At 46.0% G+C, this 23268-nt stretch overlaps 3 protein-coding genes across 3 annotated transcripts in view; 1 reads left to right on the forward strand and 2 right to left on the reverse strand.

Moving 5' to 3' along the window:
• Window positions 1–156: 156 nt before the first annotated feature.
• FKBP3 (FKBP prolyl isomerase 3) lies at window positions 157–5755 on the reverse strand. Its single transcript, XM_069734935.1, has 7 exons — window positions 5618–5755; window positions 4848–4949; window positions 4014–4121; window positions 3786–3921; window positions 2722–2789; window positions 2534–2631; window positions 157–389 (listed from the first exon to the last, which is right to left on the reverse strand). Exons 1-7 carry the CDS (start codon window positions 5726–5728, stop codon window positions 335–337), a joined length of 678 nt encoding a protein of 225 aa, XP_069591036.1. The 5' UTR covers window positions 5729–5755; the 3' UTR covers window positions 157–334.
• Window positions 5756–5874: 119 nt separating this feature from the next.
• Window positions 5875–23268, forward strand: part of FANCM (FA complementation group M) — a 156125-nt gene continuing 138731 nt past the window's right edge. The window contains exons 1-4 of the mRNA XM_069734960.1: window positions 5875–6534; window positions 9061–9233; window positions 9453–9530; window positions 10637–10795. Coding sequence (XP_069591061.1) covers window positions 5925–6534; window positions 9061–9233; window positions 9453–9530; window positions 10637–10795 — 1020 coding nt within the window. The 5' untranslated portion in view covers window positions 5875–5924. The remainder of the gene's footprint in view (window positions 6535–9060; window positions 9234–9452; window positions 9531–10636; window positions 10796–23268) is intronic.
• LOC138645549 (heme-binding protein 1-like) overlaps window positions 18581–23268 on the reverse strand; it is a 74023-nt gene continuing 69335 nt past the window's right edge. Inside the window, exon 5 of the mRNA XM_069734947.1 lies at window positions 18581–22851. Within this exon, the coding sequence (XP_069591048.1) occupies window positions 22680–22851 (172 nt within the window). The 3' untranslated portion in view covers window positions 18581–22679. The remainder of the gene's footprint in view (window positions 22852–23268) is intronic.

Below are 23268 nucleotides of genomic sequence, written 5' to 3' on the forward strand. Positions count from 1 at the left end.
CACGTTGCATGGATACCAACTTGTATTCCAGTTAATTTCTTTAGGTTTCTGTGGAGAGAGGTCTGTGGTCCGTGGATGTGATAATCCGGTCATATTGACTTTGCAAGGATAACCAAAGCCCAGCAGCGCGCAAAGAAAAGAGTCCAGCAATACTACTTGATGGGGAATATAAGGTTTTTACTGAGACAGAGGTGCCAGCAACGCAGCCCTTATGAGGCAGACGGGGACGCCGGGGGTAGACGACTGTCCTCCAAGTTATATACAGCAGCCTTGGCAGCAGCTTTGTAAACAAGTTTTTCACATTCAACTTTTAGGTCAAAATTCAAGAAGCGTCTCAATCAATAGTGACCAGTTCAACCTCAAAGAAGAGTTTGGCGTTAGGAGGGATTCTGGGTAATGGCGTTAAGGAAACTTTGGCTATTTCACAATGTCACTCTCCCCTTTGCCCGTTTTACAGCTATAAAACTCAATTTTGTGACCCAAACTAATCCCTTATAAGATCCGGGCTCGTACATGAGAAAACAACCACTATCCGGTCATGCAAATTACCTAGAAATGACATACTCAATTTGAACTACACTGGTTCGGCATCCGGTTGGTTCGCAATATGCGGCATCTGGCATGTGTCTATAAGTTACCAGGCCACATAGATGTTTTGAATCAATGAGTAAAATCACTACAGAACAAACTAAAGTGTATTCAGTAAAACTGCACTACATGCTTAAAAATCAATCCAACTTCTTCACGTACATGTGAAAAGGTCAATCCAACCCATTAGTAAATATGTAATTGTACCTTTACGAATTTCTGTTACACTTATCTCATATGATCAACTTTTCTGGCAATTCAAGACGTTATATTCTCTGAAGGAGGTTACGATGCAATTAAATGGACTGTACGGCCGAAGAATTCCACGACGCAGGAATATAAGCTTATGATGATGATGATTGCACAGCTCCTGTCACACAGTTATATTGTGATGTAGGAGATGACGACCGTTCAGCCTCTCCAATGATACAGAGAGGATAATCAGTAACCTCCTGTAGGCAGGGATTGACGTGGAACACTGTACTGGTATAACATAGGATTTCTAGAAGATTATAAAAGTAAAATACGCTGCTTGAATTAGAGCAATTTTTATGTACCCTGAGGAAAAACTCAAAATAGACCTCAAACCTTTTTTTTTTTTTAGTAACTATTCCGTTTTGTTCTACCACTGTGCATCTATGAATTGGTAGCAGCGCCCACTGATTCCTGCATGTTTACATACTATGGAAACAGGAACACATGGGCTACTTGCACAGTGAACAAGTCTGTATGATCATGTTCACACACCACCAAGAAACCTGAAGACACAAAAGAGAATAGTAAAACCAAAAACACTCAGTTTGAAAAAATGTTGCAGTAATCCGCAAGTGCTAGTAAAAGATGTAAAAAACGGTATTTGGTTGATACGTTTTTTGCAAAAATTGTATACTAAGCTGCTCTACCAATCTTCACGGTATACCCTTATCAGAGCAGTCCTAACTAATGTATGCAATCCCTATCTGATGTATTTAAAAACCTGATCATCTGTATATAACCTGTGTGAACAGGGTTCAGAGAGGAAAAATCCATGTGTGCATACAGGGTAGAACAGCTTGTGTGCAGATAGCCCAAGAGGAGTGGTGGAACTCCCCAGTCTTGTAGACACAAGAGAACAATTATGGAAACAGGAACACATGGGCTACTTGCACAGTGAACAAGTCTGTATGATCATGTTCACACACCACCAAGAAACCTGAAGACACAAAAGAGAATAGTAAAACCAAAAACACTCAGTTTGAAAAAATTGCGGATTACTGCAACATTTTTTCAAACTGAGTGTTTTTGGTTTTACTATTCTCTTTTGTGTCTTCAGGTTTCTTGGTGGTGTGTGAACATGATCATACAGACTTGTTCACTGTGCAAGTAGCCCATGTGTTCCTGTTTCCATAATTGTTCTCTTGTGTCTACAAGACTGGGGAGTTCCACCACTCCTCTTGGGCTATCTGCACACAAGCTGTTCTACCCTGTATGCACACATGGATTTTTCCTCTCTGAACCCTGTTCACACAGGTTATATACAGATGATCAGGTTTTTAAATACATCAGATAGGGATTGCATACATTAGTTAGGACTGCTCTGATAAGGGTATACCGTGAAGATTGGTAGAGCAGCTTAGTATACAATTTTTGCAAAAAACGTATCAACCAAATACCCTGTTTTTTACATCTTTTACTAGCACTTGCGGATTACTGCAACATTTTTTCAAACTGAGTGTTTTTGGTTTTACTATTCTCTTTTGTGTCTTCATGTTTACATACTAGTAGTTTCTAGGTGACCACTGAACAAGTGGCTCACATTATACCGTTGGTCAAAATACCCCTTATCTTTTCCTTGCCCCATAAACAGTGAAGTACAGAATGAAAGCTTACAAAGGGGAAGGTCGTTCATGAAGACACTGAGAATCGGTTCTGGAGAACCTAATCCCTCCCCTAGATAAAAGGATACTTGGCGTCAGGTTGCCCTTTTTTACCGTAAGCCCATTCGGATTGGATTTCCAGTTTGGCTTTTTCTCCTTTGCTCATAGTGAGCAGCGCCTCGTCCCACTGTAAGAAACGCAGACCAGTTCAGAAGCTGCTTCATCCTGAATCCTCTCGTGATAAAAGCATGGATATGTCTTGTGTGGTAATACTAACCCCTCTTATAACTTTACCAACACCAACTTTAAAGCTCAGGGGCTTGGCTGCTTTTTTCTTCTTTGAGCCTAGTAAAACAAATAGAAAGATTGTTTGTTTTTTGGTTTCCCTCTATATATCACTTTCATAAATGGATAGGGACTGTAATCACACTTGCAGTTTTAGGCTGCAGTTTTCTGGATACATAAGACAGTAGGATCACGTCCACACAGGTCATATTTCTACAGTGGCAATGACCGCTGCATTGCAAAAGGGTAAAACCGATTGCAAAGTCAGTATGAAATAGGAGTGCCTACATTGACAGGACCCTGGCCCAGCCGCCACATTGGTCGCAAAGCCGCCACCCCTTTAATATTTACAGTTCAGCTCCATCTGCTCCTCCTACAGGGCCAAGCGCCCCACCTCTCCATTCAGCGGCTGGTGTGAACTGGGATCTGAACAGGCGAGTTGTACAACTGAACAATACATCTAGGATTTTTTTTCCAACTTCTTGTTCTTAAAAGTTCTCAGACTAGTTTTCTGTTGGATTATCAGATGTCTGCAAAATGACTGTTTGATAGTGATGAGTGAATATACTCGTTACTTGAGATTTCCCGAGCACGCTCTCGTATCCTCTGAGTATTTTTTAGTGCTCGGAGATTTAGTTTTCATCGCCGCAGCTGAATGATTTACATCTTTTAGCCAGCATAAGTACATGTGGGGGTTGCCTGGTTGCTAGGGAATCCCCACATGTAATCAAGCTGCCTAGTAGCTGTAAATCATCCAGCTGCGGCAATAAAAGCTAAATCTCCGAGCACTAAAATACTCGGAGAACACCAGAGCATGCTCCGGAAATCTCAAGTAACGAGTATATTCATTCATCGGGATTGTATGAGATTGCAAACTAGTTTTTTTCCCTCCTTTCTAGAAATAGCTCCACTTCTCTCCACTGACCATGTCTGGTATTGCAGCTCAGATATTTTTCAAGGGTGTACTGCAATATCAGACAACTATGGAAAAGCAGAGTAAGTTTTCTCAAGTAACTTTACAAAAGATGCTTAAAATTAACAGAGCACATCTCTTACTGGTGGGGATATTCGAGTCAAACACGGTGCCGTCCTCTAGCGTACCAGTGTACCAGCAGTGAACCGTGTCCCCTTTCTTTGGGAAATTGGTTTTATCCCCTTTTTTCAGAATGGACTTAGTGTATTTTGGGGGGCCCTATTGATTAAAGAGAAGATATTGATTATCAAACTACCGTAATATATATATTTTCACACCGTATATGCACAGGAATAAAAAAAGACTTTTACATCATCCACGACTTCTTCTGACTTTGCTTCGGTGGCCTTTTCCTCGTTGACCTTGAGATCTTTCACATCCTTGGTCACTTGCTCCACACTGTCCTTTCCTTTGAATCGCTGAAACAGAAAAAGGAGGAACCAAATTTGCCATTTATTAAATTTAAAAAGGAGATTTTTCAGATTCAAAATATTGATGACTTATTCTCAGGATTTGCCATCAATATCAGACTAGTGCGGGGTCCCACTCTCATTGCTTAACTGTTTAAAAGGACGGCAGCACCCTATATGCAGGTAAACGTGTTTGCGTGGGTTTCCTTCGGGTTCTCCGGTTTCCTCACACATTGCAAAGGCATACCGATAGGGAATTTAGATTGTGAGCCCCATCGGGGACAGTGATGATAATGTGTGCAAACTGTAAAGTGCTGAGGAATATGTTAGCGCTATATAAAAATAAAGATTATTAATATTAAACAGATGAGGCTACAGTGTGCGGCGAGGCCCCTTTAACAGCTGATTGAAAGATGTGCAGAGTCGTCCCCTCTACAGTCGGATAGTGAGTGGTGGTCACCTTCCGTCACCCCTTTGGATCCAGCACTTTCTGTTTCAGAGGTCGATGCCACTTAGATATCAACCAGTCCACTGAGTCCTGGTATTGACCGCAGCATCATGTGATTAGAAGAGATGTGTCCCTTTTATTCCTCCTGTAAATTTATCACTCCCAAATTATTTTATCTGGTATTTGCTATAACAGACATGTCAGGAGTGAAAGAAAAACCTATTTTTGCCGCATGTATAAACACAATAATGACTACAACTCCCATTGTTGTACGGACCAGAACTCACCTTAGATTGAAAGAGTTTTTCATAGGCGGCAATCAGATGCTCCTTCTTGGCGGTTTTTGCCACATTTTTTATGTTTCCAAGTAATTTATGTTCTGCAAGAAACTGGGGAATGAAAGTTTAATAGATGAGTAATCCGATTTTTATGGTTGGAACTACAACTATCATCCTGATCTGTTCCCAGCCCAAGTGGTCTCTGACCTAGACAGCGGGGCTCTGCACCCTATTTCAGAAGAATAGACTGGGGACCAGGACAACTGTGGTGGGCATATCACCATGATGGATCGCCATAATCCTGGAGATCAGCAGCGGCGCCACCCCCCTCACACAGAAAGGCAGAAGACTGAACAAAAGACTTATCGCTTTACTTTGTGTTTAGGAATTCGCTTTAAGTCCCTAAGTGACGCTCACTATGAGGCAGATTCTTATTTGTGCAAAAACATTAAGAAAAGGGACCCCTGCCTGTACTGTTAGACTTCCCCTTTAATTCCAGCTATTTATATGTGCTATTGTCCATAGGGGGCGGTATAGCACATTACTAATGACAACCACTGGCCTGAGCCCGGAATGGTGGTCAGCTCCCTTCCCCCACTCTTCACCTTACCCATTAGGTGGCAATATTGAGGACAAGCCAATAACTCCATGGTGGAAGGGATGTTTTACTAAACTATATATTTGTTATGTTTAAACGGCGAATGCAACCAGCTTTGAAGCTTCTGCTGGGAGTTGTAGTCCCACAAGCCTTTCCAGCTGCCCCCTTTTTCCCTGTGTACCGCATCGGACGCATGCTGCTGCAGAAAGGCGATGACATCCTTCTTGGGCAGCTCCTCACTGTGCAGCTTCTCGCTGCTCCACTCTCTCACTGGCTCCCCTGCAGCTGCCATGACACGTGCTTTTTTTTTCCTTTCAATAAAACTTTATTAAAAACGCCGGAAGACATTATCACGTGACGAAAGTGCCGCGGCCGCCATATTGGATGAGGGAATGGTCCAGTGCTAAGGGCCACTTCCGGTGTTAGTGACGTGTTTCCGGGGCGCCTTTTTTCAATCTTGTAGTGTTTACATACATGGAGCCGGAGGAATGAACGGGAAGCAGAGGACGCTGTTCCAGACCTGGGGCTCTGAACCTAAGAGACCTGCGGACTCCGGGGCTAAAAAGAGGAGAGGGAAGGCTGCAAGCAAGGGCAGGAATGTGTGCTCCCAGGGGCCCCCTCCAAGGGCCAGTTCACAACCGTGGCCCCAGGAGGATGAGGATGATGACGTTTTGTTGGTTGCTGTGTATGAGGCTGAGCATGGCATAAATCAGGGTGAGGGCAGTGGTGGTGTACGTCCAGATCCAGATAGCTGTGATGGCGCCTCCTTGTGCCCGCCTCGTGCTGCCACCGACATCTGCAATCTGCCTGGCTTCGACCTGTCAGCTGGCAGCGTCTGGATCTACCCCACCAACTGCCCAGTGCGGGGGTACCAGCTGAGCATGGCGCACACGGCGCTCCTGCACAACACCCTGGTTTGTCTGCCCACCGGCCTGGGCAAGACCTTCATCGCCGCCGTGGTCATGTACAACTTCTACCGCTGGTACCCGTCCGGCAAGATCGTCTTCATGGCTCCCACCAAACCACTGGTGGCGCAGCAGATCGAAGCTTGTTTTCGGGTCATGGGGATTCCTCAGGCACACATGGCAGAGATGACGGGTAAGGAATCAGGGCGGTGACCACCAGGAGCCGCACTTGTCATTCCACTGAACATTTTAGTCGTATAAAAAAATCACTTCCAAGAGGGATAGAAAGGTGAAGATGGGATTTAAAGGTGTATTTCCATCTCCAGATCCTATCCCAATATGTAGTAGGTGTAATAATAATATTAGCAAATACCTCCATTAGAAATGTTGTATAGTTACTCTGATAAGCTATGTCTCTTTCCTCATGTGGAAGCATTGTCGGACCTTGGGTATCCATGGTTACGCATACTCATATAGTGACAGCTAGTTGCTAGTGGTTATAACCTTGAATCCAAAATCTACTGTAATGCCCTGGACATGAAGGTAAGCGACATAGCTAATCTGAAGAACTATACTACATTTCTAATTGGAGATGTTTGCTAATATTATTATTATACCTACTACATATTGGGATAGGATCTCTGAGACAGGAATACCCCTTTAACTAAATTTTGTGAATTGTTTAAAGTCGCTTTTGAATAAGGTGAAAATATCTGAAAACTTCAAACTCCGCTTGTAATGAAGAACATAAAAAAAAAAAACCTAAACTGTCGAAAATGTGTGAAATAGATTTAAAAAAAAAAAAGCAAATGAAAAATGACAAAAACTAGACAACAAAAAGTGCCAATGGAATAATCAATCAGTCCCCAAAACTTTTCTATGGCTTGATATAGACTTTTTAACTCAACAGCGCCATCTAGAAGAAAAAAAACCCATATGCCGCATATATTAGAATAGTATAAATTGGACAGCTGTAGTTTCCAGCGTTACTACCAGTCACAACCAACCTGTCTGATCGGCTGCAGCGCCGTGGTCAATAGTAATGATGATGCCCAATTGTTACTTTATACTACGTTTCCAGGAGGAATAACAGAAGAACGTTGCCAGTTATTAAAAAAAAAATGGGTATGTAGCTTCTCCACACACCCCTATAATGTGTTACAGGCATGTGTCCCGGAAGTTGACCACCGTGGGTTGGTCTGATTCTGCCTGCTGGTAGTCGTACATGAGAAGGCGCCTGGTCAAGACCCCCTGTTAAACAACTTTTCCTAGGTTATAAAATACATATGACATATTTTTGGATTTAAAAAAAAAAATCATTTTTGTAATTGGGTGTCATTAAAACTGTTGTTCTGTTTGTCTTCTACGGCTTGTGTGTATCTCTGTACTGTGAGCGCTTCCTGACAGTTCAGGTCTGCAACCCTTATCTCCGCTTCTTATCCGATCTATGACCAAATCAAAGCTCTGCTTTCATCTTCTCAAAATTTAGCTTAGAAGATGTTGCAGGAGAAGAGAGATAAGTGTCACATACCTATACTGTCAGAATACGCTCACTGGCGGATTCGCCCATCCGCGCTTTGCTACGTACAGTGGATGTACAAGCCAACCCGCCGCCATCTTCTTCTGTTATCGGCGCCGCTCCAGTCGTACTCTGCTAGTTGTGACCTGCCAGATGGCGCCAGTGATTGCCAGGCGATGCGTGAGCCGCTTCTCTATGACAGCCAGAATAATAGTCTCATAGACTACACTGAGAGCTTGTGACTGTTATCTCTGACTTCTCATCAGTCAGAAGCTGTGGTCACAAGATGGTTGTCCGGGACTGGAGCGGCGCTGGCAAGAGCTGAAGACAGATGCTGTAAGTGTAATACTGAGGTCAGGGTACAGACTTTAGTGATATTGCTCTGGGGTGAAATAAGACCAACAACAAATCTGTTAACAAATTTCTCAACACAATTTGCAGAAATTATTAGATACATTTCTTAGACCAGATGAGACCGGTGTACGCTTTTCAAAAAATCAATGTCTCTCTAATTCTTCCTGAAAGTTGTCTTAAATTTTGCGTTTTAATATCAGGTGGGGAAAGGGGTGATGCAGCCATGCGCGTATACATTTTCAAAGTAAGTACACAAGCCTCATTTGGTCTGAGAGGCAGATATATCTATCTGTCTCTCAGATCAAATGAGGCTTGTGTTCTTACTTTGAAAAGTTATGCCCGAATGTATTCATGTCTGCTCGTCACTTTCAAGATATTTCACATTAGATGCTACATAAATTATTTTATACATCTTAGACCTGATGAGGCTGGTGTACTTAAAATAAATAAATTAAAAAAAAAAACAAAAAAACATCAGAATGGCTGAATTATCGGTCCTTTGTGAAGTGTAAACTCGATCTCCCCCCTGTCTGATTGACAGCTCCTCAGTGTCCTTCCTCCCTGCTGCTGATTCTCCACGTATCCAGCACGAGTTATGGCTCCTTGGTGCCTCTTACTTATTTCTGCTGTAGTACACCTGCCTCATCAGATCTAAGACATCTCTTCAATACAGTGCACAGATGATAATCTAAAAAGTTTTGCCCTTTAACAACATAATGTGGATCAAGATGGTAACACTCCATGACTCCGATGACTTGTTTATTACTTTGTGTAATCTTTCCTCACATTGTGAAGTCCTCTGCATCCTGTACCTGACTGCCGTATGTGTATTGTCTGTCCCTACAGGAGCCATCCAGGCTCATAACCGGAAAGGAATATGGCAGAAACATAGAGTCTTCTTCCTAACCCCACAAATCATGGTGAACGATCTTACCCGTGGCGCCTGTCCGGCCAGCGACATCAAGTGCCTGGTCATCGATGAGGCTCATAAGTCCCTTGGCAATTATGCGTATTGTCAGGTAAGCAGGAGCACAGTGCTTTCCTCTCACTGTATTTTCTCCTGAAACTGCAACAGTCTTTTCTTAGCTATTGCAGCATTGCTTTATTTACTGGAATGCAGCAATACCAGAAGACGCCTTATGATCTTTAGGGGCGCTATTTCAGAGGGAAAATTAAAACTTTATTCCAATCTCTTTGAGTTATGCAGAGCTAAATTATTTATTCTTCCTTTTTTCCAGGTTGTACGAGAGCTGAGCAATTATACCACACAGTTTCGGATCTTGGCTCTCAGCGCCACGCCTGGCAGTGATACCAAGGTGAGCATATGCCATGTCTGGAGTATGGAGTGTAGTAGGTCACACATGGACCCTTCTATACCTAAGCCAAACGGCTCACAGTTGAGTGCTGTATCCAGACTGGCACAGATCCTGCTATCTCCTGGTGGTCACCTGACTTTGTCACATTGCAGCTGCAGCCCTCCCCCTGCGATCACTGATCGGCTGCAGCCCCCCCTGCGGTCGCTGATCAGCCGCAGCCCCCCCCCTTTGCGGTCACTGATCGGCTGCAGCCCCCCCTTCTGCGGTCGCTGATCGGCTGCAGCCACCCCCTTCTGCGGTCGCTGATCGGCTGCAGCCACCCCCTTCTGCGGTCGCTGATCGGCTGCAGCCACCCCCTTCTGCGGTCGCGGATCGGCTGCAGCCACCCCCTTCTGCGGTCGCTGATCGGCTGTAGCCACCCCCTTGCGGTCGCGGATCGTCTGCAGCCCCCCTCCTTGTTGTCGCGGATTGGCTGCAGCTCCTCCTCTGTGGTCGCGGATCGGCTGCAGCCTTCCCTATTCTCTTACAACGGAAATCCGCCATGATGGAATAGTGAAGGCTGTGGCTGCTGATTGGCTGCAGTGGTCACGTAATGTAACGAGGACTCAGGAGCATCGCCCATCCGGGAGGTTATAGTGCAGATTTTTTTTTTCTTTGATTTGATTAGCGCAAAACTCTGTGTCTGTTAACCACACCCTGTGTGACTTAAAGCCCTACTCCAGCATTTTTTAATTATTAATTAAATGTAATTCCCCTGCCACCTTCTCATACTCGCCTGCCGCCACCTTCATCGTTTTCCACCATCTCTCCATCGTTCTCCGGCAAAAAGTGACCTGCCAGCAACTCCAGTGTTTCATCTGAGCGTCTCGTCCTGCCTCTCATAGACGTGCATTGAGCTCGAGCTCTTGTCACCTAACTACTGACTTCTGGTAAGTCAAAAGTTATGGGCACAAGATGGCACGACGTCTGTAAAAGGTGGGAGAGAAGCAGACATCTGGTTCCTGAGCAGTGTAGTGCTCCAGCAATGACATACAGAAGTAATGTTGTAATCTGAAAATTAAAGGGGGGTCTCTAAATCCTGTTTTTTTTTTTTTTTTTTTAAATAGTCTGTCCAGCAAGTTGTATCAAACCTGCTGATTAGCCGGATAGAGCTGCGCTCGGAGGATTCCCCAGACATTCAGCCTTACTCCCATGAGAGGCAGCTGGAGAAGTTTGTGGTGCCCCTGGGAGAAGAGCTGGTAGCCGTGCAGAAGTCCTACATACAGGTGAGCCCCGACCGCTGGCTGGTATGGAAGTCATGGACCTGTCACTGATGTGCTGTAAGGCTGGGGCTGCTCTGGACCGGTTCATGTAGCAGATGACGCTATTGCATACTATTGTACAGGCAGAACATTTGATGTGTTTTTGAGGATCATGTGCAGTCTCAAACTTTCTGTGAGATTAATAATGACCTCTCTGCTTGGGATTATGGGTTAGCTCTCAAAAAAGTGGTTGTTTTTTGTCACTTCCACATCAATAGCTGAGCTGTGCCGATGCCTTATTATCTATGCACACTTGCAGGGATGTGTGCACCATCTGCAGATATGTGTAGACGCAGCATCATGGACACCACTCGCCTCCTGATACAGAAGTGAGAAGCATCGGATAACCTCTTTAAGTTTGTTATTCCTGATCTTTCACCACATTGGTGATTGAGTAGCTGACAAAGGTAGTATGGTTAAATGGAACCGGTCACCTTGGAAAATGCTGGTAAGTAGCGTCAGTGCTGATTGGACGCCTTACTGAAAGTGCAGCTACTGGGAGAAAATGAACTTGTTTCCTCCCAGGAGCCGCTGGCTTTTGGTTATGGGGACATGCAGAAAATGACTACAGTCATCACAGCACTGCTCACTATACTGCAGGCAGTGACTGTAAGCACTGCCCAACACTTTCATTGACAGCGCTCTCTCCTGGGAGGAAATGATTTGTTTTTCTCTTGATAGCCACACTTTCAGTAATGTGGCCGGCCATCATTTTAATGCTATTTGCCTGCAGGTTGTTCCTACATCTGCAAATAGCAGTTTCCAAGGTGACAATTTCCCTTAAAAGGGGTATTCCCATCGAATATAGTGATGACCTTTATAAACTGTGAGTGGCCTAAAGGTTGGAATCCGCTGATTATAAATGCCCTGACTGTAATTGGTGGGAATACCCCATTAAACTTAAGAATGAAGAGGCTGCAGTAAGGTGGAAATACCCCATAGGTCATCGATGGCATCTCTCAGACTGTATAGCCTGAGACATATCATGTCCTTCAGGGCACAGGTTTCCCCTGTTCGGTCTAGTGTACTTTCAAGTGCGCAGACCCTTTTTTCTTTATTTCGGTCACCATGTAATGGTGAATGCTCGGCCTCGGGGACTTCTCTTCATTACATCTCTTGGGTGAATTATTTTTTTTTTAATTTTTATTCGGTGATGCTTATTAACATACTTTTTTACTGAATTATTGCACAAGTCGGCAGCTGCCAGGACAGATATAGTAGTTTTGTTGCCTCTGGGCTTAACCGGCGTATTCAGACCGCTCATCGGAGACCGTAAATTACGGGCATATGCGAGACATATACTTTCATAAAACATTTCACATGTCTCGGCTCCGGGACGCTCGCGATCATTCCAGGAAAGGGGCAGCAAAGCTGAAGAGAAGACTCAGACTCTCTATTGAGCTCATCATTCATCTGAGAGGATGCAGCCCCTGCCTCTTTGATCAATAAAGGGGTCTTAGCACCTGAACCCCCACTGATCAACAATGTCTGACATATATATTATGAAAATATATCTACACTTCCAACTTGTAATCTACATCCATTTAGAACGCCATTAATTATATAAAGGAGTTGTACATTTTCTGGAGGCAGAATAGAGATTCCACAAGCACGGTGTCGTATATACATGTGCAACTCTGCCAAACTCTTTTCTGCTGTTTGGTGGTGGTCCGGAGTGAGGGTTCATATGCCTGACATTCATACAATGATAGACTATCCCAATTCTCATGCTCTACTGCTGGTCGGTGGTGGTCCTGAGGAAGTATCAAATACCTGACAATCACGCAATGATGGACTATCCAGATTCTCAGGCTCTTCTGCTGGTCGGTGGTGGTCCTGGGGAAGTTTCAAATGCCTGACAATCACGCAATGATGGACTATCCAGATTCTCGGGCTCTTATGCTGACTGAGCACTAGAGAACACCATAGAACTGATATATATTTTTTTTTCTGAATTTTAAATTTTTGTTTATATTCTCTGATGGTTTTTATAAGTTTAACAAAGCTGAATTTATTGTTACACATTTATATCAATATTGTCCGCTCTTAGATGTTGTTCAGCTCTGCAAAAGTCGTCACTGAATAGGATTCTTCACATTTAAAATGTGTAGTGAAACGTGTCTTTAATGAAATTGAGGTTTCACTAGCAAATTTTAATTCCTGAGGATGTCCAGGACTTAGGTCATCAATATCAGTTCTGTGGAAGCTCTGACACCCGACATCATCACCTAGCAGTTGTTTTGCGGCAGTCAGCAGGAGTAAGCAGTGTATGGAGCTGGAACAACACGCAGATCATGTACGGTACTGCAGCTCAGCATCCAGTCACTTTAATGGGAGCTGGGCAGTAATACCCGGCAGCAAGCACTACATTCCCTGACAGAAGTTATGTCGCTTATCCATGTTATGTAAATAAAAGCTTATAACCTGACGTTAAATTCATCCATTGGTTGTATAAATTATTCTTTTGAAAGCTGAAACCCTCCAAAATGTGGTTTAGGTTAAGAAAATAAATTGGCGTCAATGAAGAAATATTGATCAGTTAATGGACACAGAATGGTTAGATTTTGGTCATATAATGCACCCAATCCTAGTTTACATCCTCACCTGTGCTCAGTAAATGATCGGTTAATTAGTGTGTGTATAAAAAGAAACACAGCATCCCAGACCTTCATTTGAACTGCAACTTGAGATCTGACAACATGCCAAAAATCCACCCTGCGACCAAAGCCTGGATTATCAAGAGGCTGAAGACCAGATCCACAGCAGAGGTGGCTGGCACCTTTTAATGTGTCTCAGCATCAAGTGCAAAGAATTAAAAAAAGATTTGAATAGACTGGAGATGTGTTTGACAAGCTCAGGTCCGGCAGACCCCGCAAGACAAGTGCTCAGGAGGAACGTTTGTTGGTTAGAAAATCCAAAGCAAACCCCTCTTCCACTGCAGCAGAGCTCCAACAGGCCTGGTCACCTCAAGTCCCTGTGTCATCTAGAACAGTTTGTAGGATTCTGTCTCTAAATGGCCTCCATGGTCGAATCAGTGCCCAGAAACCAGCACTAAACAAAAGGCAAATAAAAAAACCATGTGGCATTTGCAAAGTCCCACGGCCTGCTAAATAGATGGACTCTGGAAAAGTGGCAGAAGGTGGATTTCTCTGATGAATCTTCAGTAGAATTACACCACAGCCGCCGCAAATACTGCAGAAGACCTACTGGAGCCTGTATGGATCCAAAATACACCCAGAAAACAGTTACATTTGGTGGTGGAAAGATCATGGTCTGGGGTTACATTCAGTATAGTTGTGTGCGAAACATTTGCAAGGTGGAAGGCAATATCAATAGCCTAAGAAGTATTAGCTATCTCTTATATTCCAAATCATAAAAGGGGTCAAATTCTGCAGCCGGATGGTGCTCCATCTCATACATCCATCTCTACAACAAAGTTCCTCCAGGCAAAAGAAAAAAAAAAAAAAACAAGGTGCTCCAGGACTGGCCAGCCCAGTCACCAGACATGAACATCATTGAGCATGTTTGGGGTGAAATGAAAGAGGAAGCTTGGAAGACAAAACCAAAGAATCTAGATGAACTCTGGGAGGCATGTAAGACTGCATTCTTTGCTATTCCTGATGACTTCATTAATAAATTGTATGAATCATTGTTTAACCGCATGGATGCAGTCCTTCAAGCTCATGGAAGTCACACAAAATATTAAATATGACTAATAGCACCACAACTTCATTCACCAATGTTATGCAACATATATTTGTATTTTAAGTTAATTATTTGTGTGAATATCACATTAGTTTCTGTGGGCGATAAAACTTTTGTCTTGTCAAAATCTGACCATTCTGTGTCCATTAACTGATCAATATTTCTGCATTGATGCCAATTTATTTTCTTAACCTAAACCACATTTCGGAGGGTTTCAGCTTTCAAAAGAATAATTTCTACAACCAATGGATGAATTTAACGTCCGGTTATAAGCTTTTATTTACATAACATGGATCGACATAACTTCTGTCAGGAAGTGTATACAGTATGCGGAGCAGTGTGGGTCTGATAACTGTGCTGGGTCTTGGACAAACCCTTTTAATATAATACACTCCTTGTTGAATTTCCATTTAACAAATTATTATTATACTATATTGTTTTTTTTTTTTTTAAAGCAGGACGGAGGACAGGGGAGGGCAGGCTCCTGCTGCAGGCAGAATGGGACGGGGGGAGGGCAGGCTTCTGCTGCAGGCAGGATGGGGGGAGGGCAGGCTTCTGCTGCAGGCAGGACGGGGGGGGGGGGGGCAGGCTCCTGCTGCAGGCAGGACAGAGGATGGGGGGAGGGCAGGCTCCTGCTGCAGGCAGGATTGGGGGGACTGGCTTCTTCTGCAGGCAGGAAAAGGGGAGGGCAGGCTCCCGCAGCAAGCAGGACAGAGGATGGTGGAGGGCAGGCTCCCGCTGCAAGCAGGACAGAGGATGGTGGAGGGCAGGCTCCCGCTGCAAGCTGGACAGAGGATGGGGGAGGGCAGGCTCCCGCTGCAAGCAGGACAGAGGATGGGGGAGGGCAGGCTCCCGCTGCAAGCAGGACAGAGGATGGGGGAGGGCAGGCTCCTGCTGCAAGCAGGACAGAGGATGGGGGAGGGCAGGCTCCCGCTGTAAGCAGCACAGAGGATGGGGGAGGGCAGGCTCCCGCTGCAAGCAGGACAGAGGATGGGGGAGGGCAGGCTCCCGCTGCAAGCAGGACAGAAGATGGGGGAGGGCAGGCTCCCGCTGCAAGCAGGACAGAGGATGGTGGAGGGCAGGCTCCCGCTGCAAGCAGGACAGAAGATGGGGGAGGGCAGGCTCCCGCAGCAAGCAGGACAGAGGATGGTGGAGGGCAGGCTCCCGCTGCAAGCAGGACAGAGGATGGTGGAGGGCAGGCTACCGCTGCAAGCTGGACAGAGGATGGGGGAGGGCAGGCTCCCGCTGCAAGCAGGACAGAGGATGGGGGAGGGCAGGCTCCCGCTGCAAGCAGGACAGAGGATGGTGGAGGGCAGGCTCCCGCTGCAAGCTGGACAGAGGATGGGGGAGGGCAGGCTCCCGCTGCAAGCAGGACAGAGGATGGGGGAGGGCAGGCTCCCGCTGCAAGCTGGACAGAGGATGGGGGAGGGCAGGCTCCCGCTGCAAGCAGGACAGAGGATGGGGGAGGGCAGACTCCCGCTGCAAGCAGGACAGAGGATGGGGGAGGGCAGGCTCCCGCTGCAAGCAGGACAGAGGATGGGGGAGGGCAGGCTCCCGCTGCAAGCAGGACAGAGGATGGGGGAGGGCAGGCTCCCGCTGCAAGCAGGACAGAGGATGGGGGAGGGCAGGCTCCCGCTGCAAGCAGGACAGAGGATGGGGGAGGGCAGGCTCCCGCTGCAAGCAGGACAGAGGATGGGGGAGGGCAGGCTCCCGCTGCAAGCAGGACAGAGGATGGGGGAGGGCAGGCTCCCGCTGCAAGCAGGACAGAGGATGGGGGAGGGCAGGCTCCCGCTGCAAGCAGGACAGAGGATGGGGGAAGGCAGGCTCCCGCTGCAAGCAGGACAGAGGATGGGGGAAGGCAGGCTCCCGCTGCACGCTGTCATGATCCCAATGGCAGGGGATCACAAAAAGGACAAGCACAGATACAAACAAGCTCTAGGGCGATGGAACCTGAGCTGACCGCGACCCTGAACCTAACACACAAATAAAAGTAGCCGGGGAACGTGCCTACGATGATCCTAGACGTCTCGCTCCAGCCGAAGATCTAACTTCCCCTATCAGAAGAAACACAGACCTCTCTTGCCTCCAGAGAAATACCCCACAGCAAATAGCAGCCCCCCACATATAATGACGGTGAAATGAGAGGAAAGCACATACGTAGTATGAAAACAGTTTCAGCAAAATGAGGCCCGCTAAAGCTAGATAGCAGAGGATACAAAAGTGAACTGCGCGGTCAGCGAAAAACCCTTCAAAAAACCATCCTGAAATTACTTGAACTCATGTGCCAACTCATGGTACATGAAAAGCAATTTCAGCCCACTAGAGCAACCAGCAGCAGAGAATCACATATCTGCAGGCTGGACTAAAAACCAAATTAAGCAAAACACAAAACAGGAAAATCCAAACTTAGCTTGTCCAGAAGGTTCTAGGAGCAGGGAGCAGAGGTAACAAGACACACTGGATACATTGATAACCGGCGAGGAAATGCCAGCAAAGCCAGGTTAAATAGGAAACTCCCATATGCTGATGGAACAGGTGGAACCCAGAAACCCAGGAAAGACAAGTCACCCAGTACCATCAGTAACCACCAGAGGGAGCCCAAAAACAGAACTCGCAACAGCACGCAGGACAGAGGATGGGGGAGGGCAGGCTCCCGCTGCACGCAGGACAGAGGATGGGGGAGGGCTGGCTCCCGCTGCAAGCAGGACAGAGGATGGGGGAGGGCAGGCTCCCGCTGCAAGCAGGACAGAGGATGGGGGAGGGCTGGCTTCTGCTGTAAGCAGGACAGAAGATGGGGGAGGGCAGGCTCCTGGCAGGAGGGAGGGCAGGCTCCTGCTGCCGGCAGGACGGGGGGAGGGCAGGCTCCTGCTGCCGGCAGGACGGGGGGAGGGCAGGCTCCTGCTGCCGGCAGGACGGGGGGAGGGCAGGCTCCTGCTGCCGGCAGGACGGGGGGAGGGCAGGCTCCTGCTGCCGGCAGGACGGGAGGAGGGCAGGCTCCTGCTGCCGGCAGGATAGACGACGGGGGGGAGGGCAGGTTCCTGCTGCTGGCAGGATGTGACGGGGGGGAGGGCAGCCTTCTGCTGCAGGCAGGACGGGGGGGGGGCAAGCTCCTGCTGCAGGCAGGCCAGAGGACAGGGGGGAGAACAGGCTCCTGCTGCTGGCAGGATGGGATGGGGGGGAGGGCAGGCTCATGCTGCAGGCAGGACGGGGGGGGGGGGCAGGCTCCTGCTGCAGGCAGGACGGGGGGGCAGGCTCCTGCAGCAGGCAGGGTGGGACGGGGGAGGCTCAGGCTCCTGCTGACGGCAGGATGGGACGGGGGGGGGCAGGCTCCTGCTGCAGGCAGGACGGGGGGGGGGCAGGCTCCTGCTGCAGGCAGGACGGGGGGGCAGGCTCCTGCTGCAGGCAGGGTGGGACGGGGGAGGCTCAGGCTCCTGCTGACGGCAGGATGGGACGGGGGGGGGGCAGGCTCCTGCTGCTGGCAGGACCGAGGGGGGGGGGGGAGACTAGGCTCCAGCTGCAGGCAAGACAGAGGACAAGGGGGGGGGGCAGGCTCCTGCTACAGGGGATGGGGTGGCGACGGCTGCAGGCCAGTGAGGAGGCGAGAAAACAGATTGAGTACTTAGTTATAGGTTTCTCTTATTGTAAAATTAACCAAAAAGATAAATATAATATATATATATTTTTTATTTTTGAGCATTTTCCGAATTTTGGCAATCCTACAAGGCTGCATTTATAAGTCCTCATGTAAGCGTATGAGTCTGTTAGTTTGGGTTAAGAGATTTTTTTTTTTTTTCATCTTTGCCTTCGGTTGAGGACTTTCTTGCTCACAGATTGGCCCTGATCAGGGAGTTACTATTTATGCAATTTCCTACTCTGTGCACCCCCTGAGCGGCAGCGGTGATATGGCTGTACAGAGGACGCATGCCCAGGGCTACCAGATATGTCGACCTCTGTTTGCTCCCGACATGACCTGGTCCGCCAACCCATCACTGCACAAAGTCGAGTCTGCACATAAAGAAGCAGCGAGCGGCCGCGGCTCCAGGATAAAGCGTCCACAGTTTATTCCAATAAAGACTTTTCTTACAGCACAGTTACTAAAATATAATCTCACAAATAAATACATTTTGACGCACTTTACAGGCGGCGTATAGTAGCCTCTGTGTAGTGTTCATGTGTCTGATCACAAAAATTCTCCAGAAAGTTATTTATTTTTCTTCTATTTCAGAAAAATCTGATTGTGATGGGAAACTAGCACTCCTAAATTGCATTCACCCCCCTCTCTGTGGCCAGAACAGTGCCTGTCTAGACAGGGCTGCCCCGGAATTGATGGCGAGGGGGGCATGGCAGGATTTAGACCGCTGCTTTTATCCTGAGGGTTGAGAAAAATCTGATTACTAATGCTAAAAGACATAGGAAATGACATGGCGTTACTATTGACAACCTGCTTTACACCTTTTCTGCTGTCAGCACTGTGCCTATCCATTTATTAAGAGAATGGTTGCTATGGATGCACTCCCTAGCAACCGGTCCATGTATTTTCAGTGTCATTTCCATAGCAATCAGTCGTTTGTAGAATATTCCGTTATGGCAGAATTACCCCTGAATTTGTCAAGGAAGGGGTGAGAAGGGCTGGCAGGATTTTGCTAGGTACAAATCTGATTATTAATGCCGGCAGAGATGGGAAATAACTTATTTTGCCTTCTCTATGGTTAACATTGTGACAATCCTTTTTAAAGACGGGTTGCTAGGTAAAGTGCCCATAGCAACCAGTATGTGGTAGGCTACTCAGGTCTAGCTCCTGTTCGGTGTCCTCTTCCTAGTAACCAGTCGGTTGTAGGTTACTTAGGCCTACAGTTTAGGGCAGAATTATCCTCTTAATTTTGGGCAAAGGTTGAGTAAGCCTTTTTGTTGAGAAAAATCTGATTGTTAGTACAGGATGAGATGGAAAATACCTGGAGTGATTGCAGTACCTCCCAACTTCCTTCTGCCTTCTCTGTCGTAAACTCGGCGCCAATCCGTTCATTAGAGACAGAATGGTTGCTAGGAAGTGTGCCCATAGCAATGAGTGTAATTTCAGTGTCCTGTCCTTAGCAACCAGTCTGTTGTAGACTACTTAGGTTTTTAGCTCAAGACAGATCTAATTCTAGATGGAAATCCTCTTTTGTACTTCACAGATTTTTCTAGGAGACAATTAACAAAGTATTGAGTCAATTGGGTGCTTGGATCAATGGTTTAGGACCGCCCACTGGACTCTTAAGCTCCAAATGAGCAGAGACTTAAATGGGTAAAAATACAAGTTATATAGGCTTATGGAAGAAGAGCTGTGAAATGGATTGGGACAGTTCTTCATTTTATGAGGTCTGGAAAACCTCTGTATCACATGGTTAAACCTCTGTGGACCCCCTGTTTGCCATTGGTGGGATGATCAGTAGTTTGCGACTTGTTTGAAACTTGGAGGCTTTTCTTAAAAGAACACTAAACCTAGAAATGTGTGAGTAACACAAAATATCACGGGCCATATTCACTCAGAAAAGGACGATCTCCTAGAAATCCTACAGAAAAGGGTTAGTTCTTCAGCAAAGACGGTGGACAAAAAGATAGTTTGTCCTACTGCAGGCAGGACAGTGGGAGGAGGCTCCTGCTGCAGTCAAACATGGGTCAAGGAGGAGGGACCTGCTTAGATGTGAGGTCCCACTTCATCTATTCTATCCAATTGTACATTTATTGGTTTCCTAGGACGCCATGTAAAGAATTCACATTATGGTTGTTGTGGTAGGTACTCTCCACGATCAGTAAATCTTTGGGGGAGGCACGGACCATTATTCCACATGTCACTTGCATCCTTTGCTTGAATGCAGTTTATTCTCCTCTGGTGTCAGCCATTTTAGGCTCAAGGCTGGTTATTATGGTTGTTACTATATATGTTTCTCCTGTTAATTAAAGGAAAGAAGAAGACGATATAAACCTATAGATTACCTTCTTTTCCACTGACCATGACTAAGCTGAAAGTCTCGCCTTAACCCCTTTTGGAGGCTACGTAAGTCGGCTTTTACTTTTGTGCCATGTTTTTAATATTTACAGCTAATGATTTATTTTTTATTTTTTTTCGGGAGGTTAATCCTTTTCCCACCTTTTAATTATGCACATTGGAACTAGAAGTCAGATCGAATCCTCAAGGCCGGAGTCACACTACCGTAGAATACGGGTGAGCGCTATGCGAGAAAACATTGCATAGCACTCGGCCCAGTGTTTATCTATGGGGCAGCTCACGTCACCATTTATTTTCTCAGCCGTATTCGGCGTGCATGTAAAATCACAGCATGCGATTTGGCGCTGAGACTTCGACAATGCAAGCCTATGTATATATTATTTTTTATTTTTTTCTCATTATTTTAGTTATTTAATTTTTGACACACACTGGTGTCCTTTGAAATGCCAGCACTTCATGTGCTACGTACAGTAAAATCAGACTGACAGGTTACACTAAAATAGATATATACACATAGAATACATAGGTAAAAAGATGTCCGTGTCATTGACCACTATATATCTACCTGTCCTATGTGTATATATCTATTCTAACCTGTCAACCTGTGATTTTACTGTATGCGGCACATGAATTGCTGACTTTTATTCTATCTGTCTATGTCTATCATACATGTTTATAAGAATATTTCCTTTGAAAATGATGTGTAAATGACAGAGAATTGCTCTATGTAAAAGCTCATGTTAAAATGGCTTTGCAGTCGGATAGCAATCGCACTGCATTTGGATGTAAATCGGATGCTGGGTGTGATGAATCGGATTGTACTCGCATGACACTCGTATTACACTTGTGCGACTCTTGGCAGGGAGACTTGGACCGAATTTTCATACGTTTAGTGTGACTCCAGCCTGAGGCCGATGCTATGATTAGTTGCCTGTGTGGAGCCAGACATTTTTGGGAAATTGGTGATTAAACATTGGTAGTAAAGGTGGGAATGTCATTGCGTCGGCCATATTTAATGTTGGACTATACAATAAAGATTTAAAGGGTTAATAAATATTGTGGAGTCATGACATGTTACCAGAATATTCTAGCACTTTATGGGACCCTCACTGGTCCTCAATTTTTTATTTTGTTTCTGCAAAAGCATTACCCTGGCTTTGTGCGGTGAAACTGACAAGGGGAATCATCGCTAAATCACTACAGCGATTTAAAGGGAATGTTTAGGATAAGTTTAATACTGATACTAGTGGTATGGCTGTATAGGTCGTAGAATGATACCTGTCTTGTAGTAATCCGACGTTCCAGCGCTGTGAAATCACGCTTTGAAGCCATATGCAAATTTACCTGGGAGTGTTTTGGGGGCGTGTCCAATGAAGGCTGCTGATGCAGTTCCAGGTGCGTTGTGACTTCAAAGTTTGATTTCTCAGCTCTGGCACATCAGGTTGCTGTAGGAAAGGTGTCATATTTACTGTTGTTCTTCTCCTAACTATGCAGTGCAGCCATATCACTAGTTTCCCTACTAAAATCTGGATTGAGTCCCTTTAATTTTTGGGGATTGATTGGTTTCTCAGAGATCGGACGTCCATGGAGTATAAAATCAAGGCATATTCTAGTGATATAGATGATCGCTTTATAAGATAGGATCGGAAAACCAGTTGAAGGAATTTTCCCTATTGTTTTCAATGGCGAGCATGGGGGACACTCACTCGACCATTTGTAGATGAATCGAACAGGTATTAGCCAATAATTACCAGTTTCGGAACAGAGAGATTGCTTTCCAGCTTCGGAAAAATGGTGGTCATTGTTATTGTCCGAATTACCACAATGTTAACGTGACTCGTATCGAAATCGTGCAATCACTCGGGAATGAGGATTTACGATGAAAATTGGCTTTTGGAAAGGGAATTTATATGCTATTACCGTAGCCTGCCATCACTGGGGTTAAATAATCCTATGCAATCGGCTACTGCAGGTACTGTCTGTATAAGCACTTAGGAGGAAAATCTCCAGGGAAAATATACTAGAGCGATGCCGCTCAGTACTGGTCCACTGGCTGGCGGGGGAGATGCCACGATTCTTGGATCACGTGAAGACCATGTCCACTGGGGCCGCTGCTCTCCATCCGCTCATGGGCACGCTCCTCCCGTGCAAAGCTTAAGGTCTCTGCAAGAACCAGATCTCGTTCCGCCTGTTGGCAGCCGCTGGGTTTGTGTATCCGGCAATGATAAACGTGTCTTGCAAACAGAGCTCCGGAGACTCCAACAGCTCGGCCAACAAGGAAATTTCATGCATGATGGACTCTTCATTGGTTGCTCCAGTAAATGCTCTGAAATAAGAGAATAAAGTGTTTAACATGGAGCGCCCCACCCAAGAATGAAGAATTGTAGACCACCAGGTTGCTTTTCTAGGGTTGTCACATACAAACCCATTGCTCTGCTGACTGGCGGGCATATAGAGGTGTCAACATGTGCTTTTAGCTAGGGCTAAGGTAGTAAAAGAAGCAACGAAGGCAGTAGTGCCTTAGAATAGGCATTTAGTATTCAATGTGTGTCCCACTTATGAAACCCCCAACAATCAGCTCAGTAAAGGGGTTACAGAGTTGTAATACCAGGCATAGCCACTACTAAAAGTGTGGCGCTGTGCCAGATAAATAATCTTCAATCGCTCAATCGATGGAGGGTCATGAAAATTTCACATATACCCAGGATATCAATGGAGACTGGAAGCCACAACCATGCACCTT

Source organism: Ranitomeya imitator, chromosome 1 (assembly GCF_032444005.1).
Source record: "Ranitomeya imitator isolate aRanImi1 chromosome 1, aRanImi1.pri, whole genome shotgun sequence".
Taxonomy (NCBI): domain Eukaryota; kingdom Metazoa; phylum Chordata; class Amphibia; order Anura; family Dendrobatidae; genus Ranitomeya; species Ranitomeya imitator.